This window comes from Pongo pygmaeus, chromosome 21, assembly GCF_028885625.2.
Source record: "Pongo pygmaeus isolate AG05252 chromosome 21, NHGRI_mPonPyg2-v2.0_pri, whole genome shotgun sequence".
NCBI lineage: Eukaryota > Metazoa > Chordata > Mammalia > Primates > Hominidae > Pongo > Pongo pygmaeus.
Window position 1 is genome coordinate 54,130,655 of NC_072394.2, and position 16,251 is coordinate 54,146,905.

General features: G+C 49.3%; 1 protein-coding gene across 7 annotated transcripts in view; it reads right to left on the reverse strand.

Moving 5' to 3' along the window:
• NFATC2 (nuclear factor of activated T cells 2) overlaps positions 1–16,251 on the reverse strand; it is a 175,140-nt gene that overhangs the window by 133,444 nt on the left and 25,445 nt on the right. For 5 of the 7 annotated variants that reach the window (XM_054467755.2, XM_054467752.1, XM_063659603.1 and 2 more), the window contains exon 2: positions 1,708–2,737. In XM_054467755.2, coding sequence (XP_054323730.1) covers positions 1,708–2,737 — 1,030 coding nt within the window. The remainder of the gene's footprint in view (positions 1–1,707; positions 2,738–16,251) is intronic. The other 2 variants (XM_063659604.1, XM_063659605.1) reach the window with 1 other exon arrangement.

Sequence of the window (16,251 nt, forward strand, 5' to 3'; positions counted from 1 at the left end):
CAGTGGCATGATCTTGGCTCACTGCAACCTCCGCCTCCCAGGTTCAAGTAATTCTCCCGCCTCAGCCTCCCAAGTAGCTGGAATTACAGGCACGCACCATCACACCTGGCTATTTTTTGTATTTTTAATAGAGATGGGGTTTCGCCATGTTGGCCAGGCTGGTCTTGAATTTGCTACCTCAGGTGATTCGCCCACCTCAGCCTCCCAAAGTGCTGGGATTACAGGCATGAGCCACCGCACCCGGCCTATTTGGGGACTCAGTTTAATATTGGGGATAAAAGGCTTCCATTTGCTAAAATAAAAAATAATGTGAAAACCACAGGGATCGTGGTAATAGCATGAGTCTTCCAATTCCTCATGTAGGAGAACAGATAGGATAATCTCTGGCCTTAGCCCTCATGTACCTCCTTTGTCATTTCATCAAAATGAAGATAAAAAATAATACAAACCAAGTTTCTGTGAGAATCAAATGAAATAATATACATAGAGAGTGCAATTCATCCTCTGTATCCATGGGTTCTGTGTCCTCAGATTGAAAACATTCAGAAAAAAAAATTCCATAAAGTTCCAAAAAGCAAAATTTGAATTTTCCATGCTGCAGTTTCTACTTTGAGTCCATGTGGTGTGCAGGCATTGTATTAGGTATTCTAAGGTATTATCATCTAGAGATGATGTAATGTATATGGGAGGATGTGCATAGGTTATATGCAAATAGTATACCATTTTACATAAGGGACCTGAGCATCCTCAGATTTTGGTATCCCAGGATACGACTGCACAGGCTCTATACTAAGAGATTGACATATATCATCTCATCTAATCCATTTTTAAAAAAACACAAAGTAGGTTCTATTATTTTCTCACAGGGAATAAACCAAGACCAGAAAGGTGCTCAGTATAAATGCAGGGGTGGGGGGCGGGGAGGGGGAAGCTCTTGATTGATTAGTGATGTCTGTGCTAGGCACGGCTTCATAAAGGTGCTCAACGAGAAAGAGGGTGCTGACTGATTAGCAATGTCTTTCACAAGCACAGCAGCAGAAAGGCAGCAGCAGAGATGCCCATGTTCACTCAGGTAGTGAGTGGCGGAGGCAGGACTCAAAGTGAGCCTTAAGAGACTCCAAAGCCTACATGCTATTCTGCTATCTACATACATCTCTTCAGCTTCCCAAGATTTTAAGCTCCTTGGCTCACACATTTCTTTTTTTTTTTTTTTAGGGCCTCCATATAACTGGGGCACATAGCAGATGCTAACAAACATCAGTTCCTCTTATAATGAGATAGATTTTACTTATTAAGGCTTGCTTTGTGCCTACTAGAATGTCAGCTCCATGAAGGCAGAAATTTTCGCCTGTTTAGTTCACCACTGTCTCTCCATTACTTATGTAACAGAATCTGCCACCTAGATATTTGAAAAACACTTTTTGAATAAACCAGGTGCCATATGAGCAATTACATTTATCATGACTGCATCCTCATAGCCACCTGGTGAGTCAGGTACACTAATTATACCCATTTTACAGATGAGAAAAACCTGGCCCAGGGAATTTAACTTTCTTCTCAGGGTCTCGCAAGCAGCAAGGGGCCAAGCCAAGATTTAAATCCATTTAAAGTCAGTCTTAAACCTGACTCTGAATCCCATGCTCATAACCAGAAAACCATCTCTTAAACCTAAACCACAGAATCAATCATTTTCAAAGCCCTGCTCACCTGCAGATGGGAATGGCAGGCACCAGAGGCTTGGGCCAAGTGGGCGGAACCAGCAGGATGGATTCGGGAGCCGAGTTTCTCCTCTCCCCCTGCTCACAGGGTCCCAGGAACTCCACGGCCGGGTAGATGTGGCGAGGCAGGCCGGCCTTGGATGGGGCGGCAGACACCGGCGAGGGGTCAGGGCTGGTCTTCCACATCTTGGGGGGGATCCCACAAGGCGAGTCCGTGGCGAGGCTGTTCAGGGCATCCATGATCACGGCAGAGCCAGCCACAGGGGGGTACCCAGCCGGGGCGCCGTGGTCCTGGGGTGCCACGTGAGATGAGGGCTGCGGCGAGGGGCTCCGGGAGCGCTGGGGTGAGGCTCCGGGCGGCAGGGCAACCAAGGCCTCGGCGCACGAATGCCTCCGCTTGGCACCAGGCGACGAGGAGCGGGAGGCCGGACGGGGCACGGGCGAGTGGCGGCCCAGGCAGCTGTCCTCGGCGAGGCTGGTTCGAGGTGACATTATTGGCGAGGTTCTGGGGGAATAATGAGCAGGGATGTTTTGAAACTGCGGACACAGGTCGTCGGGCCCGCCGTTATTGGGCGAGACGCAGGGCGAGGTGTAGGGGGAGAAGGTGTCGGAAATGAAGCTGGCAGAGGAGCCGCTGCTAGCGGGGCTCAAGCAAAGCGGCTCGCGGTAGCCCTCGAAGCCGGGCACGGGCAGGGTGAACCTCGGGCTGGCGGCCACCCCGGCCAGGGGCGGCTGCTCCACCAGGAGGCCCGCGTCTCTCATGCGGAGGGGCCCCACTGCCTGGATCAGTTCGTGGGACGGAGTGATCTCGATCCGAGGGCTCAGGCCCGAGGCCCCTGCTGGCTTGGCCGCGCTCAGAAAGTTCTGCGGCCCTACCCTATCCGGCTCTCCGAATCGGCCGGGGGGCTCGCCAGAGAGACTAGCAAGGGGGCTGTATGGCTTGAGGCCATAGTCCAGGACATCATCGGGGTATGCGGGTCCGGAGGGTGGGCTGGCGACCTTATGTGCATTCGGCTCTTCTGGAAAGAGAAGGGGGAAGGGGGGGTCTTTTTAAGCCTCAAAAACAGAACTCCCGGTGCAGAGCAATCACAGGCTGGATTTTGTCTCACGTCGTTTATTTTTTTTCAAATTCCCACCATGCCAAACCCCAAGCTAGAAGCTCCGTCCCTCACCAGAAGAAAACTGAGGCCACTTTGTCCCAGGTCCCTGGAGAAGAGAGGTCGAAGCAGAATAAGTTCTGGAAGACCCCTGGGCTAAGGGCCTCCAAACTTGGGTTTAAATGAAACCCTTCGGAGAAGTGCACTTTATCTCACAACCCCATTCACACCACCATATACAACACAACTGAAACAAAAGCCTCCCGAGTCAACACTTACCCGTGCTACATGACACCCTCAGACCCTCCCTCCTGTCTGAGTGATTTTGCTTCAACGCTGGTCACGACCCATTAGACGGATCCCCTAACCCGCCGGCGCGGTGGGTCATGACCCCTAGTTTGAAAAGCACCGATCTAGGGCCTATGGCAGCACTCTACACACGTGACGTGGACGCAGGACACAGAGGGAGGCTGAGCAGGCTCTGCAGCCCACGGTGCCCTGGGCTTGAATCCCAGATTTCATACCAAGTACGAGAAGTGGCTTCATTCAGATCCAGGGCTCCTGATTCATGTCTCGTCTGTGTCATTTTACAAATGAGGAAACTGAGGCCCAGAGCGGGGAAAAGGCCCACAGAAAGATACGGAATTAGCAGGCATAAAAGTACCACAGGCAAGCCACTTGCCCCCCCCCAACAGGCAGGGTCACTGCTACAGAGGTTACCTGACACCCAAACTATTAAAACCAATGGATGCAGGCCGGGCGTGGTGGCTCACACCTGGAATCCCAGCACTTTGGGAGGCTGAGGCGGGCAGATCACTTGCCATCAGGAGTTTGAGACCAGCCTGGCCAACATGGCGAAACCCCATCTCTACTAAAAATACAAAAATTAGCCAGGCATGGTGGCACAAGCCTGTAATCCCAGCTACTCAGGAGGCTGAGGCACAAGAATCGCTTGAAACCAGGAGGCGGAGGTTTCAATGAGCCAAGACTGTGCCACTGCATGCCAGCCTGGGTGATAGAGTGAGATTCTGTCTCAAAAATAAAATAAAATACAATAAAATAAAGATAAAACCAATGACTGCAAAATGACCTAACTTCCTTTATTAGCGGCTGCCTACCCCAGGCTCCTGCTGCCACCTCGAAAGGCCCTACTGCTGCAGAATGCTGTTCAAGTAGAATGTTCTATGTCAGCCACCCAAGGACACTGCCACCCATCACCTCACACAGTCATTTAATTCTCAGCCTAACCCTCTTCTAGCAGACACCCTGCCTCACTGCATCCTGTACAGGTCCAGGCACATGGGGCTGCTTGGGAAATTCCCATGGAGTTAGTGCCACCCACCCACCCCTCACCGCAACTCCACCTCCAAGGCCCCCCACCTCATCAGAGGCTCCTCCAACCTCCCCACCAGCTCACGGGGCGGCCTGGACTCCTTACTCTGATGCCTCACATCTGATCCAGCATCAGCCCTGACTGCTCCACTGTCAGGACAGAAACTAGATTCCCAGGTCTCCCCACTCCATCGCATCCACCCTGGTCCAAGCCGCCGTCCTCTGGCGAGGGGACTACTGCAGTCATCTCCTCCCTGGAATCCCCACTTCCTCTGTGGCTGTGTCAGTCTGTCTGTCACGCAGCAGCCTTTAAAATGTCCATTCTCAAAACCTACTATAAAGGCTTCTGGACGCTTCAGATGGAACCTAAAGTCACTAACGCAGCATGTGCCCCAGCCTGCCACCCACCCCCACCACTCCCCACTTCTCCCCAAGCTGAGTCAGCAACAACCCCTCCAACATCTTTGCCGTACTTAAGCAGCTCCTGCCTCAGACGCCTTGGGTTCCCTCTGCCTGGAAACCCTCCCCGCGAGATCCTCCCACTTCCCCTGGTTCCTTCCTGCATCTGCTCAGCCAGCACCTCCTGAGATCGGCCCATCAAAAAGATCACCTCCACCCCTTTTCCCTGCCATCTTTTCTCCACTGACACCTGCTAACAGCTCCCATCGCACCAGGTATCTGTTTAGGGAATCTCATTCTGCCAAACCAGGTGCAGGCAAACCACAGCCCATGGGCCAAATGCGGCCCATGGGTTGTGTTTGTAAATGGTTTTATGACAACACAGCCAGCCTATTTATTGACACAGGGTGAACAAAGCAAGCTACGGCTTGCTCCTATACTACAACAGCAGAGTTGGTAGTTTGGGAACCAAATGGCCCCCAAAGCCTGAAATATTTACTCCTTGGCCCTTTAGAGAATTTTACAACCCCACACTCGACCCAGAGCTCCGTCAGCGTTGGGCCCGTGTCACTGTGGCCCAGCATTGTCTGCCAAGCACCTACCACAGGGCCTGGCACTTGCAAGCCCCCATAAACATTTGCCGAGTGGCTGAGAGAATAAGTAAATATAAGAACCATGTCCAGGGGCCTGCCAGCCAGAAACAAGACCTCTTCCTGCTTTGGGGGACACCAGGTGGCCACCCTAGTGAGCCTCAGCCTCCTTGTTCCCTTTTCTGGGCTATCCTAGAGGAAATACTGTCCAGTTTAGCTGAGCTGATCTCTTAGGGTCCACATAGTACCCCTACTTCCAAAATGGCTCCCCACAGCTCTTAGGTAAAAATAAATGACCCCCGCCAGGCAGCCTGGCTGGGCCCTGCCTGCCCATCTACCCTCGCCTGCATTCACTCTCTCCCCTCCCTCTCTCTGAACTCCAGCCAAAGGGGGAGTGTGATGATTTTTGTTTTGTTTTTGAGGTCTTACTCAGCTGCCCAGGTTGGAGTGCTGTGGCACAATAATAGCTCACTGCAGCCTCCACCTCCCAGGCTCAAGCGATCCTCCCACCTCAGCCTCCCAAGTAGCTGGGACTACCAGTGCACACCACTGGGCTCAGCTAATTTTTTTTTATTTTTAGTAGAGATGAGGTCTCACTATGTCGCCCAGGCTGGTCTCAAACTCCTGAGCTCAAGTGATCCTCCCACCTCAGCCTCGCAAATTGTTGTGATTACAGATGAGAACCACCGTGCCTGGCAAAGGGGAGTTTTTAAAAGCATCAAGCTCCTTCCTGCCCCAGGACCTTGGTACTTGCTGCTCCCCCTGCCTCAACAGCTCCTCCCCTACCCACTGCCTGGCCCCCTTCTCCGCATGACTAAAGCCCACTCACGCCCATGAGCTCGGCTTAAGTACTGCATGCTTCTAGAAGGACCCCTGACCACTTGACTAGCTCAGGCCCCACTCCTGAGCTAGTCTCAGGACTAGCTGTGGAGTTGACTAGTCCAGGTCCCTGCTGTGTTCTGTGCGCATCTCACCATAACGACTGAGGAACTGTGGAGTTCTCTGTTTCCCTCAACCTCCAGCCTGCCCCTCCCTCAACCTCCAGTCTGCCCCTCCCTCAACCTCGAGATCCACCCCCACCAATCAGCAAATGCCATGAGGACTCTTGCTCCGCCATGCTCCTAAGCACTTGGAATGGTCCTGCCACTAAACAGGCCCTCAGAAAGGATGTGTTGGCGAATGAATGATGCAAGTTCAGAAAAGTCTACCTGGAATAAACTATTACTCAAAGATGCTAATATCCAAACCAAAAGATAGAAGGCTATAACTCTAGAGAGGGTCATTTGGTAACATCCATGGAAAATTCCAAACACACGTGCCCTTGGAACCACATGTGCCCTCGGAACCACATGTGCCCTCGGAACCAAGCAACACTACTTTTAGAAATTCATCCTGGGCCAGTCATGGTGGCTCACGCCTGGAATCCCAACCGTTTGGGAGACAGAGGTAGAAAGATTGCTTGAGCTCAGGAGTTTGAGACCAGCCTGGGCAACGTAGAGACCCCATCTCTAAAACAAAAAAAAAAATGTTTTTCATTAGCTGGGCATAGTGGCACCTACCTGTAGTCCCAGCTACTGGAGAAGCTGAGGTGGGGGGATCAAGGCTGTAGTGAGCCATGATCGCACCACCACCTCCCAGCTTGAGTGACAGGATAAGACCCTGTCTCAAAAAAAAAAAAAAAAAAAAAAAAATTCTTCCTGCAGATAAACTCTTATCTGTGCAAAATGACCTGTGTATCCTTAAGATTAGTTACTATAACCCTGACTGTAATCCCAAAAGACAAAGCAACCCAAAGCCCATCTATTGGGGATGAATTAATTCTGGCTCATTCATATGATGGGATACAGTATAGCTACAAAAAGGCTTGAAGAATTCTTTATGCATTGACATGGAATGACCACTGAGATTTAGTTAGAGAAAAGCAAGCTGTATAGTGTGCACAGCATAAAAAGTGAGAGGATGTACACACACAGAGATGTACACACAATGTACACAGACAGATGTATGCACAGATGTATACAGATTACACATACACATATATACACAGATGTACAGACGTACACACACAGACAGATGTGCACGCACAGCTGAAGGATGCACAGGCTTTCTCTGGAAGTCACAAGTAACAGTGACATCCTCCAGGGAGGGGAACTAAGGAATGGGAGGACAGTGGCATGGCAGAAAGGAGACTTCCTTTGTGTAATTGTGTAAGAAAATAAATGTAACTCCCAAAAGAAACATTTTTAATTTTATTTCATAGGTGGTAGTTGACATAACATGATATACAGTAATGAAACCCTGTTTTACGAAGCAGGAAATGAAGAGTGCAGTCCTGCTCTGCCACTAAGTAGCAGCGTGACTTTGGAAAAGTCCCCCACCCACTGGAGGCCTCAACACCTTCTCATTTATAACTGAACAGCATTAAATTGAATCAGTTTCCTTGGTGGCTTCTGGCTCTGAAATCCTTTGATTTTTCTAGCTAGCATCTGTAAGGCCTGGAGTTCTTGTGAGGCTGTAGTTTAATGTAAATATGTATTTGAATTCACACATACACACATACACGCCTTCCTAGAAGGTAACAGAGCATAGATTTTTAATCTAGGAAAAGAGGAATGTCAAACTCATGGCCGACAACATTCTGAGAATTCACTGCCCTTCGAACCAGAAAAACAAAACAAAAAGTTTCTTAGCAAAAATTCCGGCCATATCAGAAAAACTGCACTGTATCTTATCAGAAACACACCCTTGGGGCTGATGTGCACAGTCCACAGAAACACAGTCCTGAAAACACACATCACTCACACTCCCTGGGAGCCCTGAAAAACAGAAAGCTCCAGTGTGCTGAGCAAAAGTATTTAAAGCATTTACATTGGTTTTCATTAATCCAAGCGGCAGAGTTTTTTTTTTCCCCTCTTGACAAGACTTTAAATGTTTACCAGCAAGCAGGGAATATGAAGATAATTAATAATCATTTAATTCTCAGTCCCCTGGGTATTTGACAGTAAATTTCACAAATAGCACATCATTAAAATATTTCTCTAAGTTAGTGGCTGACATTCGTCACTATTTCTCCTTAAACAACTGCCACGCTCGCAGGCGGCTTTCTTACAGTCATCACGATGCCCGCACGGCACTGGGTGAAGTTAGTTTCATCTCAGAACCACCAAATGTTCTCAGGAGGGTTTCCAAAGAGCCTGCTTTTTTTTAACCACTTGCACGATCTTTGCTCTATCCATGTGCCACCAAAAAAATTTACTTAATATTTCTAGTATTTAAATTCACTCACTGATTTTTTTTTATTTTAAAAGGAAACTTTATACCACTATTGCAGATGGAAAATCAATGTCACCTCCATAAATAGAAGGTAGGGTAAAAATACAATAAAAATAAAACTTACTAAATTCAAGCAAGACACAGTGGCTGGGCAAAGGCTCTGAGTCTGAGGCTTTATACACCCCCGCCCCCGCCAATGCTTCTGCGGTATAACTCATATACACAGATGTCAGTGTTTTGAGTATAGAGTTTGATGAGTTTTGCCAAATGTCATACATTCTTGCCACCACCAACATAATCAAAATATGGAACATTTCCAAGACCCCAGAAAGTCAAGACCTAGAAACAGGGAAAGGGAGGAGCCAGTGTTAGAAAGAAAGGTGTCAACGATACAGCAGTACCTCACTGAAGCGCTACTCCTTTTTTTTTTGTTTGTTGTTTTTTGAGACACAGTCTCGCTCTGTTGCCAGGCTGGAGTACAGTGGTGTGATCTCGACTCACTGCAACCTCCGCCTCCCGGTTTCATGCGATTCTCCTGCCTCAGCCTCCTGAGTAGCTGGGATTACAGGTGACCACTACCATGCTGGGCTAATTTTTTTGTATTTTCAGCAGAGACAGGGTTTCACCAAGTTGGCCAGGCTAGTCTTGAACTCCTGACCTCAGGTGATCCACCCACCTCGGCCTGCCAAAGTGCTGGGATTACAGGCGTTAGCCACCATGCCTGGCCTGAAACTCCACTCCTTCTGACTAGTTCAAAGAGAAAATAGCGCTGAAAAATAGTTCTTAGCACATACAACGTCCTCACTGGTGGACCACCTAAAATCCATTTCACCTACCATGGGAGGTACCTGGCCTGCATACGAAGCATCAGTACCAAAGGGAGGAAGAAGATAGAAGCAGTGACGGGGGATTCAGAGGTTGCTGCTCAAGGGCCTCTGTACCTCCATGTCACGCACATGCTGTTCCCCTTACCCAGAACTCCCTTCCATACCTCCCGACCTTACATCTCCTAACAAGCCACTATTTATCCATCATGATTTGACCTGAGCCACCCCCACCTGGAGGCCCTCCCTATTTCCCCAGGCTGGATCAGGCAGCTCTTCTACACCTCCAGGTCCCACAGAGTCCCACACTGAAGTCCATTGGATCTATGGATTCACTCATCTGTCTACCCTCTAGACTCTGAGCTTCTTAGAGGCAGATAGGAATCTTACATCAATAATTATTATGAAGATGATTATAATGCAGAAAAAGCAGCTAAAATAAGCAGCTCTTCTACACTCCCAGGTCCCACAGAGTCCCACACTGAAGTCTATCTATGGATTCACTCATCTGTCTACCCTCTAGACTCTGAGCTTCTTAGAGGCAGATAGGAGTCTTACATCAATAATTATTAGGAAGATGATTATAATGCAGAAAAAGCAGCTGAAATATATTGAGAACTTATGTGCTAGGCACTGTTATAAGCACATTACATGTAGTAAATTACTTGATCCTCACAGCCACCTACCCACTGGATGCCAAGAGCAGCTGCCCTGCCCCTCTCCCCGTTGTGGCAACCAAAAATGTCTCCAGGCATCGCTAAACATCTCTGAGTCCCAAACATCAGGCAGGAACTGAGTCTGCCAGGCAGACTCGCCCCCAGCTGAGAACAACTGCTCCTGGCTTTACAGCCCCAGCGTGGCACAGGAGGCCTGCGCACAGCAGAGGCCCAAAGACTGCTGGAAGCATCAGCTCATGACTCACGCCCTGAACTGATTCAGAAATGAGACATCTTCTCACTCTCGGCCCTGGCAGGTGACGCTCATCTCTGTGGCAGACACCTGAAAGTTCTCATTCTTATCACCCCTCCTTTCATCAAGTTCCTGGGTGCTTACCCAATAGGTAGGCCCTGTGAATATGTGGAGAAATCCCTGGCCACTCCCGAAAACTACAGGACAAGATTGCTGGGGAGGCCAGTTCAGCCCTCCTCTTTGCGCCACCAAGCAAGAGCTCTATACTGAGATCCAGGTCTCAGTCAACAGTGGGTAGCATGGGGTTAGGGGACTCCAGATCCACTCCCACCCCCGGCTGTGAGACTTGGGGAAACTCCATGTCCTCATGTGTGACACGGAGTGATGACACTGGTGATGATACAAGCCTGTCGGTTTCCCTCACCTATGCAAAGCCCAAGACACACAGAATCAATACGCAGTAAATGGGGCCTACTGGATTATTATTGAAAGAACAATCTTTTAGGTGACAATTCTGCCCTTTCCCTGCTATAGTTACTCTATTTTACAACAACTTGAATGCACTAGTCCCCAACCCCTTCGAAAGCATTACGAAAAAAAGGAAGACATTTTTATAAAAATAAAATGGGTTGGTCAGCACTTTAGGAATTCTCTTTTTACCTCAGATTCTGCTGACCTCAGAAAATGTGTGGAGGAGGTAAAATGTGCTTCCAACACCCTCTCCATTCCACACTTTGTACTTTTCCTCCCAGGCTACCTGGGAGTGGATCAACTAAATCTTACTAAAGTGCTAGTAAGTCAGTGAGCTGCTTGTCATAATCAAAATACTAGCACATCTATACCACTTACTTTATATCGAGAACCACTGTACGCATCTAGTATATGTTCATATTTGTCTCACAAGAACCCTATGAAGCAGGTGATATCGTTACCCCATTTTATATAGGGGAAAATGAGGCTCAGAGAGGGTGAGTAATTTGCCCAAGGTCACACAGCTTCTAGGTAGCAGAGCCAAGATTCATTCTCAGGCAACCTGGCTCCTCCAGCCCCCTAACCACTACTTTATCCTGCATCTCAGGAAAGAGGTGATTTCCTGGATGGCGACACCCTGACCCTGACACAAGGAAGCAAGGATCCCCCCCGGAAAAGAAATTACTCTGGGGGCCTCATCATTTCACTCGGGAGGTAGGCTGCCCCTGACAATTGAAGACACAGATTCCTTTCTTCGGGAATGTTCACAGTCTCTCCTTTTGCCCCAGGACTGAGTCAAAGATTATTTTAAAAATCCACTCAGGCCACACAGTGGTCCCCGCCAGCGCCTCTCCCCCTGGAAGCTCTGTGGGCCTGTTGCTCACCCTCGCAGACGGACACACAGCCAAGTCTGAGGTGGCCGCTCGCTCAGCGCCAACCCGCCAGCCAACAGATCACTTTTGAAAAAAGGAACAGCAAGAGAACATCTTCTCTGCCTAGAACGGCAGGCGGGTGGAATTTTCGGGAAGCAGAATAGTATGACCAAAATAGAAACCCAGCTAGGGAACCTCTGAGAGGCAGCCGTCCTTGCGGGGTACGAGGAGGGGCAGAGGCGAATGGAGCTTTCAGGCTTGAGTGGTTGGGAAGAGAGAAGCAGGGCCTGGCCCGGGGGCTGGATGCCCCTCCGATGGGCAGCAGGGCCACAGGGCTCCACTGATCCCTGGCCAAGCTGATCTGACCCACGGCTTGATGAGCTCACCCCGATGCTGAGGTGGTGTGAGTCCCAGAGCCTGGGTTTGGGACATCACAGTCTGTCGCCAAGGCAGCACTTAGGATGCCACAGCTGGCACCACAGATCTGTAGCCGGAGGAAAGGGGAGCAGACAGAGGGGCAAACCTCGCCTCCTGCCACTCGCCCCGACAACTCTCATAACTTCCTGCCGTTCAGGGGCTGCAAAGAATCCCAAAACAGAGCAGGAAGGTGGATGGATTTTTCATCTGGTGGGTGTGCACAACCTAGAGAAAGAACCCCTTTGAAAAGCAATGGGTTGCCTCCAAATAACAAATCTGACACTCAGCAAACTTTCTGACAAGCCCCCCTAGACCACTGCTGCCCACGCCCCACCCAGTCACACACACACACACCACCTAACAGTAAGTGGATTCTCAATCAATGAATCATGTGTATTAATGACCAGAGTCAGGTTGTCACGCCCTTCATTCAGAGGTGACACATACAGACACAGGGCCTGAAAGTCGAGAAATTCCATCTGGATAAATCAGGTCCAGAAATGCCAAAAAGGAAAGGGAGGACATTTGCCATCCTGTCTCGTCCGTGGAATCACTGGAAAAAGTCATCCTGAACGCGATGTCTTTGCTGACCTTGCCCCAGCTAAGACAGCTGTCTGCCTTCCCCAGACGGGGCCGAAAGGAGGACTCAGTGGTGCTTCCCAGGCAGGCTGCCGCAAGGCCAGGTGCCCAGGACACAGGACCGGGATGATCCACAAGCAGTGAGGCTTGCAGACTGGCTCTGGCACGACCGCTTGCAAAAACACACGCGCCCACACGCTGACACGTATTGCTTTTGGAGAGGGGTGGAGAAATGTTCGGAATCTGCAATCCGCAGGCCTCAAGGTCACCTTTTAGATGGGGGCAGCAGGGCCCAGGGCACACACAAGGACTCATCTCCATCTTCAAATCTGGATGGGAAGAACTGTCTCTTGCTGGTTTCAAGCCATTTCCTGGGGCCCTCCTGCCTTGGAGAATTCCAGAGATATTCCTATTTTTAGTCATTCTAATAGCTTATGTCCACTGTGCTGCAAGCTTTCATGTGTGCGCTCTCCTGTTCTCTCCGCAGTTTACATCAAACCCTGGAGATAGCTACTCTGAACACCTCTGTGTTAGAGATGGGGAAATTGAGGCTTGGGGTGCAGGGAAATTCCCAAGACCACAAAAAGAGTCAGGGCAAAGCTTGCATTCCATTTCAGGGTGGGGGGTGTAGCGGGGGACGGGGTAGGGGCAGTGCACAGGGGGAAGGGCTGTACATGTGTAGCATGCACGTGTGTATATACAGGATCTGCAGATTTTATCAGTTTTGTTTGTTTTTGAGACAGAGTCTCACTCTTGCAGCACAGGCTAGAGTGCAGTGGTGCAATCTCGGCTCACTGCAACCTCCGCCTCCAGGGTTCAAGTAATTCTCCTGCCTCAGCCTCCCTAGTAGCTGGAATTACAGGTGCCCACCACCACACCCGGCTAATTTTTGTATTTTTAGTAGAGACAGGATTTCCCATGTTGGCCAGGCTGGTCTCGAACTCCTGACCTTAGGTGATCCACCCACCTCGGCCTCCCAGTGCTGGGATTAGAGGCGTGAGCCACTGAGCCTGGCCTTCATCAATTTTTAAAATATGCATCATTCATATGCAGTAAAATGCACAAATATTTCACATACATCTGGTGCCTTTGCATATATATACACACACTCAAGATACAGAACATTTCAAGTCCCCCAGAGGGTTCTCTGTGGCCCCTCTGAAGCCAGACACCCTTGCCCAGGAAGAACCACTCCCCGACTTTTCTCACTGTATGCTGGGTTTGACTGTTCTCGAACGTCCCATAAATAAAATCATACAGGATGTATATGTCTCACTTATTTTGCTCAACGGAATGTCTGAGCTTCACCCATATTGTGTGCAGTAGTCCTTTCTTTTTTATTGCTGTATACTATTTCATTGTACAAATCCACCACAATTTGTCCAATCACTTTGCTGAACTCCCTCCGTTTTTAAAGCATTTGAGATTAAACTCGTGATTTAGCAAGGTCTGCGTCTAACAGAAGAAAGTTCAATGCATGACAGAGAACAGACCTCAGGGTGGCTTCCTCACCAAAAGGAGAAGGAAAGATCTGGTCAGAAGAGTTCCCCAGAAATAGACTTTAGATAATCCTCCTGCAACAGGACTCGCCAGGGCTAAACCCACCCACTCTGTCAAAGGCCTGCAGAAGATGACATGAGCAGGGAAACATCCCTTCTTTCCATCTTCTGCCCAACTTAGCAAACAGCCCCTCTCTCCGACCAGCCACCTCTGAGAGTTTGGTCTCTTATTGATCCCCACATCCCCTCGCACAGCCTGAAAGGCTGATTTCCATTTTTCTTTCAGCCAACTTAAAATCCAAGTGGAAACTTCCCCCTTGAAGACAGTGGGGCCTGTGTAACCCTTGGCCGGGGGCAGAGATTTAAAATTAATGCCTTCTTGACTGACAGCTTCTTTATTTATACCTTTCCCCAGGAGCTTTCATTTCAGTGCCATGTTCCCGGGGGTGGGCACACTTCATCAGTGGCCCCTGCCAACCCCCTGGTTATGAAGACATCCCTCCCTACTCCAGGGCAACAGAGGTGATGTCACCCATTGCGGGTTTTAGACCTGCAGCGCACCTTCTTAGGATTATACAGGTAAACAGCCCCTTTCCATAGCCTTTAAAATAACTTTAGCAGGCATTTCAGACTTGGGGTTTTTTTCCCCCTCTCATTTAACATTCTCACTTTTGCAGGCACGCCCAAGCAAGTCTGTTTTGATAAGGACCTTCATAAATCCTGAGCTTTGCAGGCCACTTTCTTCCCTTCAGACCCAGCTGAAGAAATGCTCTTTTTCCAAAACCTCAGATTACAAGGTTGGGAGGGTCCCAAATACCAACCCAGGAAAAGCAATCTCCGCACTCTGCATGTGGCTTACAGTCTGCCTTTGGTATATTTCTTCCACAGAGGGAAAAAGCATTAAAGATTCGAGTGCAGGGCTTTAGATCCAAATGCCCAGGAGGCAGGCAGGACCATCCACTGGGATGGAGAAAGAAACAGAAAAATATCAGAGCTCCCTGTCATTCCTCATTTCTACCTTAGCCAGGAGTTTTCCAATGAGTATAATCCCATTAGGACAGTAGCAAGATACAATTTCTAACTGTATAAATATCAGCTGTAAGAGGTGAACGTGGACACATCCCACCGTACATGAGACACATCAGACAAAGTTAGAGACAGCAGCTCCATACGGTGTCCTGCTGCCCTCCAGGGCCACATTCAGGCTGTGAGATACAGTGCTGACGGCAGGGACCTAGAATTCTCAGTGCCCAAGTTCAAGGCCTGCCCTGCCATTTGTCAATGCAAACTCTCAGCAAAGTTACCTTACCCCCAAGAGCCTGATCTCACTGGTCCAGAATGCAGCCTGAGAACTTCTAACGCAGCCAGGACTGACAGCCCCTTGCCACCCATTCTACATTTTTCAAATGTATTTAACCTGCCACCTGATATGGCTGGAGAGCCTTGAGAACCAACCTGAATAACACTGCTTTAAGGTTTTAGGAGCCTCTACTCCTGATCAAAATCTATGCCACCGAAAGAACACAGGGACTTGAATTTAGAAGCCAAGATGCCATGTGTTTCACAGGGAAGAATGAGTGAGGCAACTTCAACCTCATTTTCTCTGCCTCCCTGCAAGGCCGATGCTCAGTTCTAGCCCTCATTTCATCTTTTCAGCTGCACCTGGAGACGTTATTTGTCCAAAGCAGGCTTATTAAGGCCTGCCATTAACTCAACACAGAAGGCAATGTCTCTGAATGTCACATGTGTTTAGTGAACCTGCTTGCTTAGTGTAGAACACTATTTTTAGCAAGCACCAAACACACACACACACACACGCACACACAGATACTGTATCACAGCACCTTATTTGTCCCTATTTGTTTACCAGACTGTGACCCATATTGGCCTGGGGGCCAGGGGAGGCCAGACACCATATCTAATTTTTCCCTATGCCCCTACAGGGCCTGGCACAAAACCAGCATTCAGTATGTTTGCTGAAAGAATGGGGTTTTAATTGTGCCCTGTGAATGGGTCGAGAGCAGGTGCTCCTACACTGAAGTGCCAGTAAAATTAGGGAATGGGACACAGAAGGGTCTGTGAGTGCTGAGAAATGACATCAAAAGCACATTGGGGGATATGAGAGGGAGTGGAGAGGGGAGAAGGGGATGTGTGGGTAGGGGGTGCAGGGGGTATGTGGTGAGGGGGATTGCCCAGGGGAAAGGGCTGCCCATGTGGAGCATGCACACACATCGTGTGTGTGTCTATAGAATCTGTGGATTTCATCAGCTT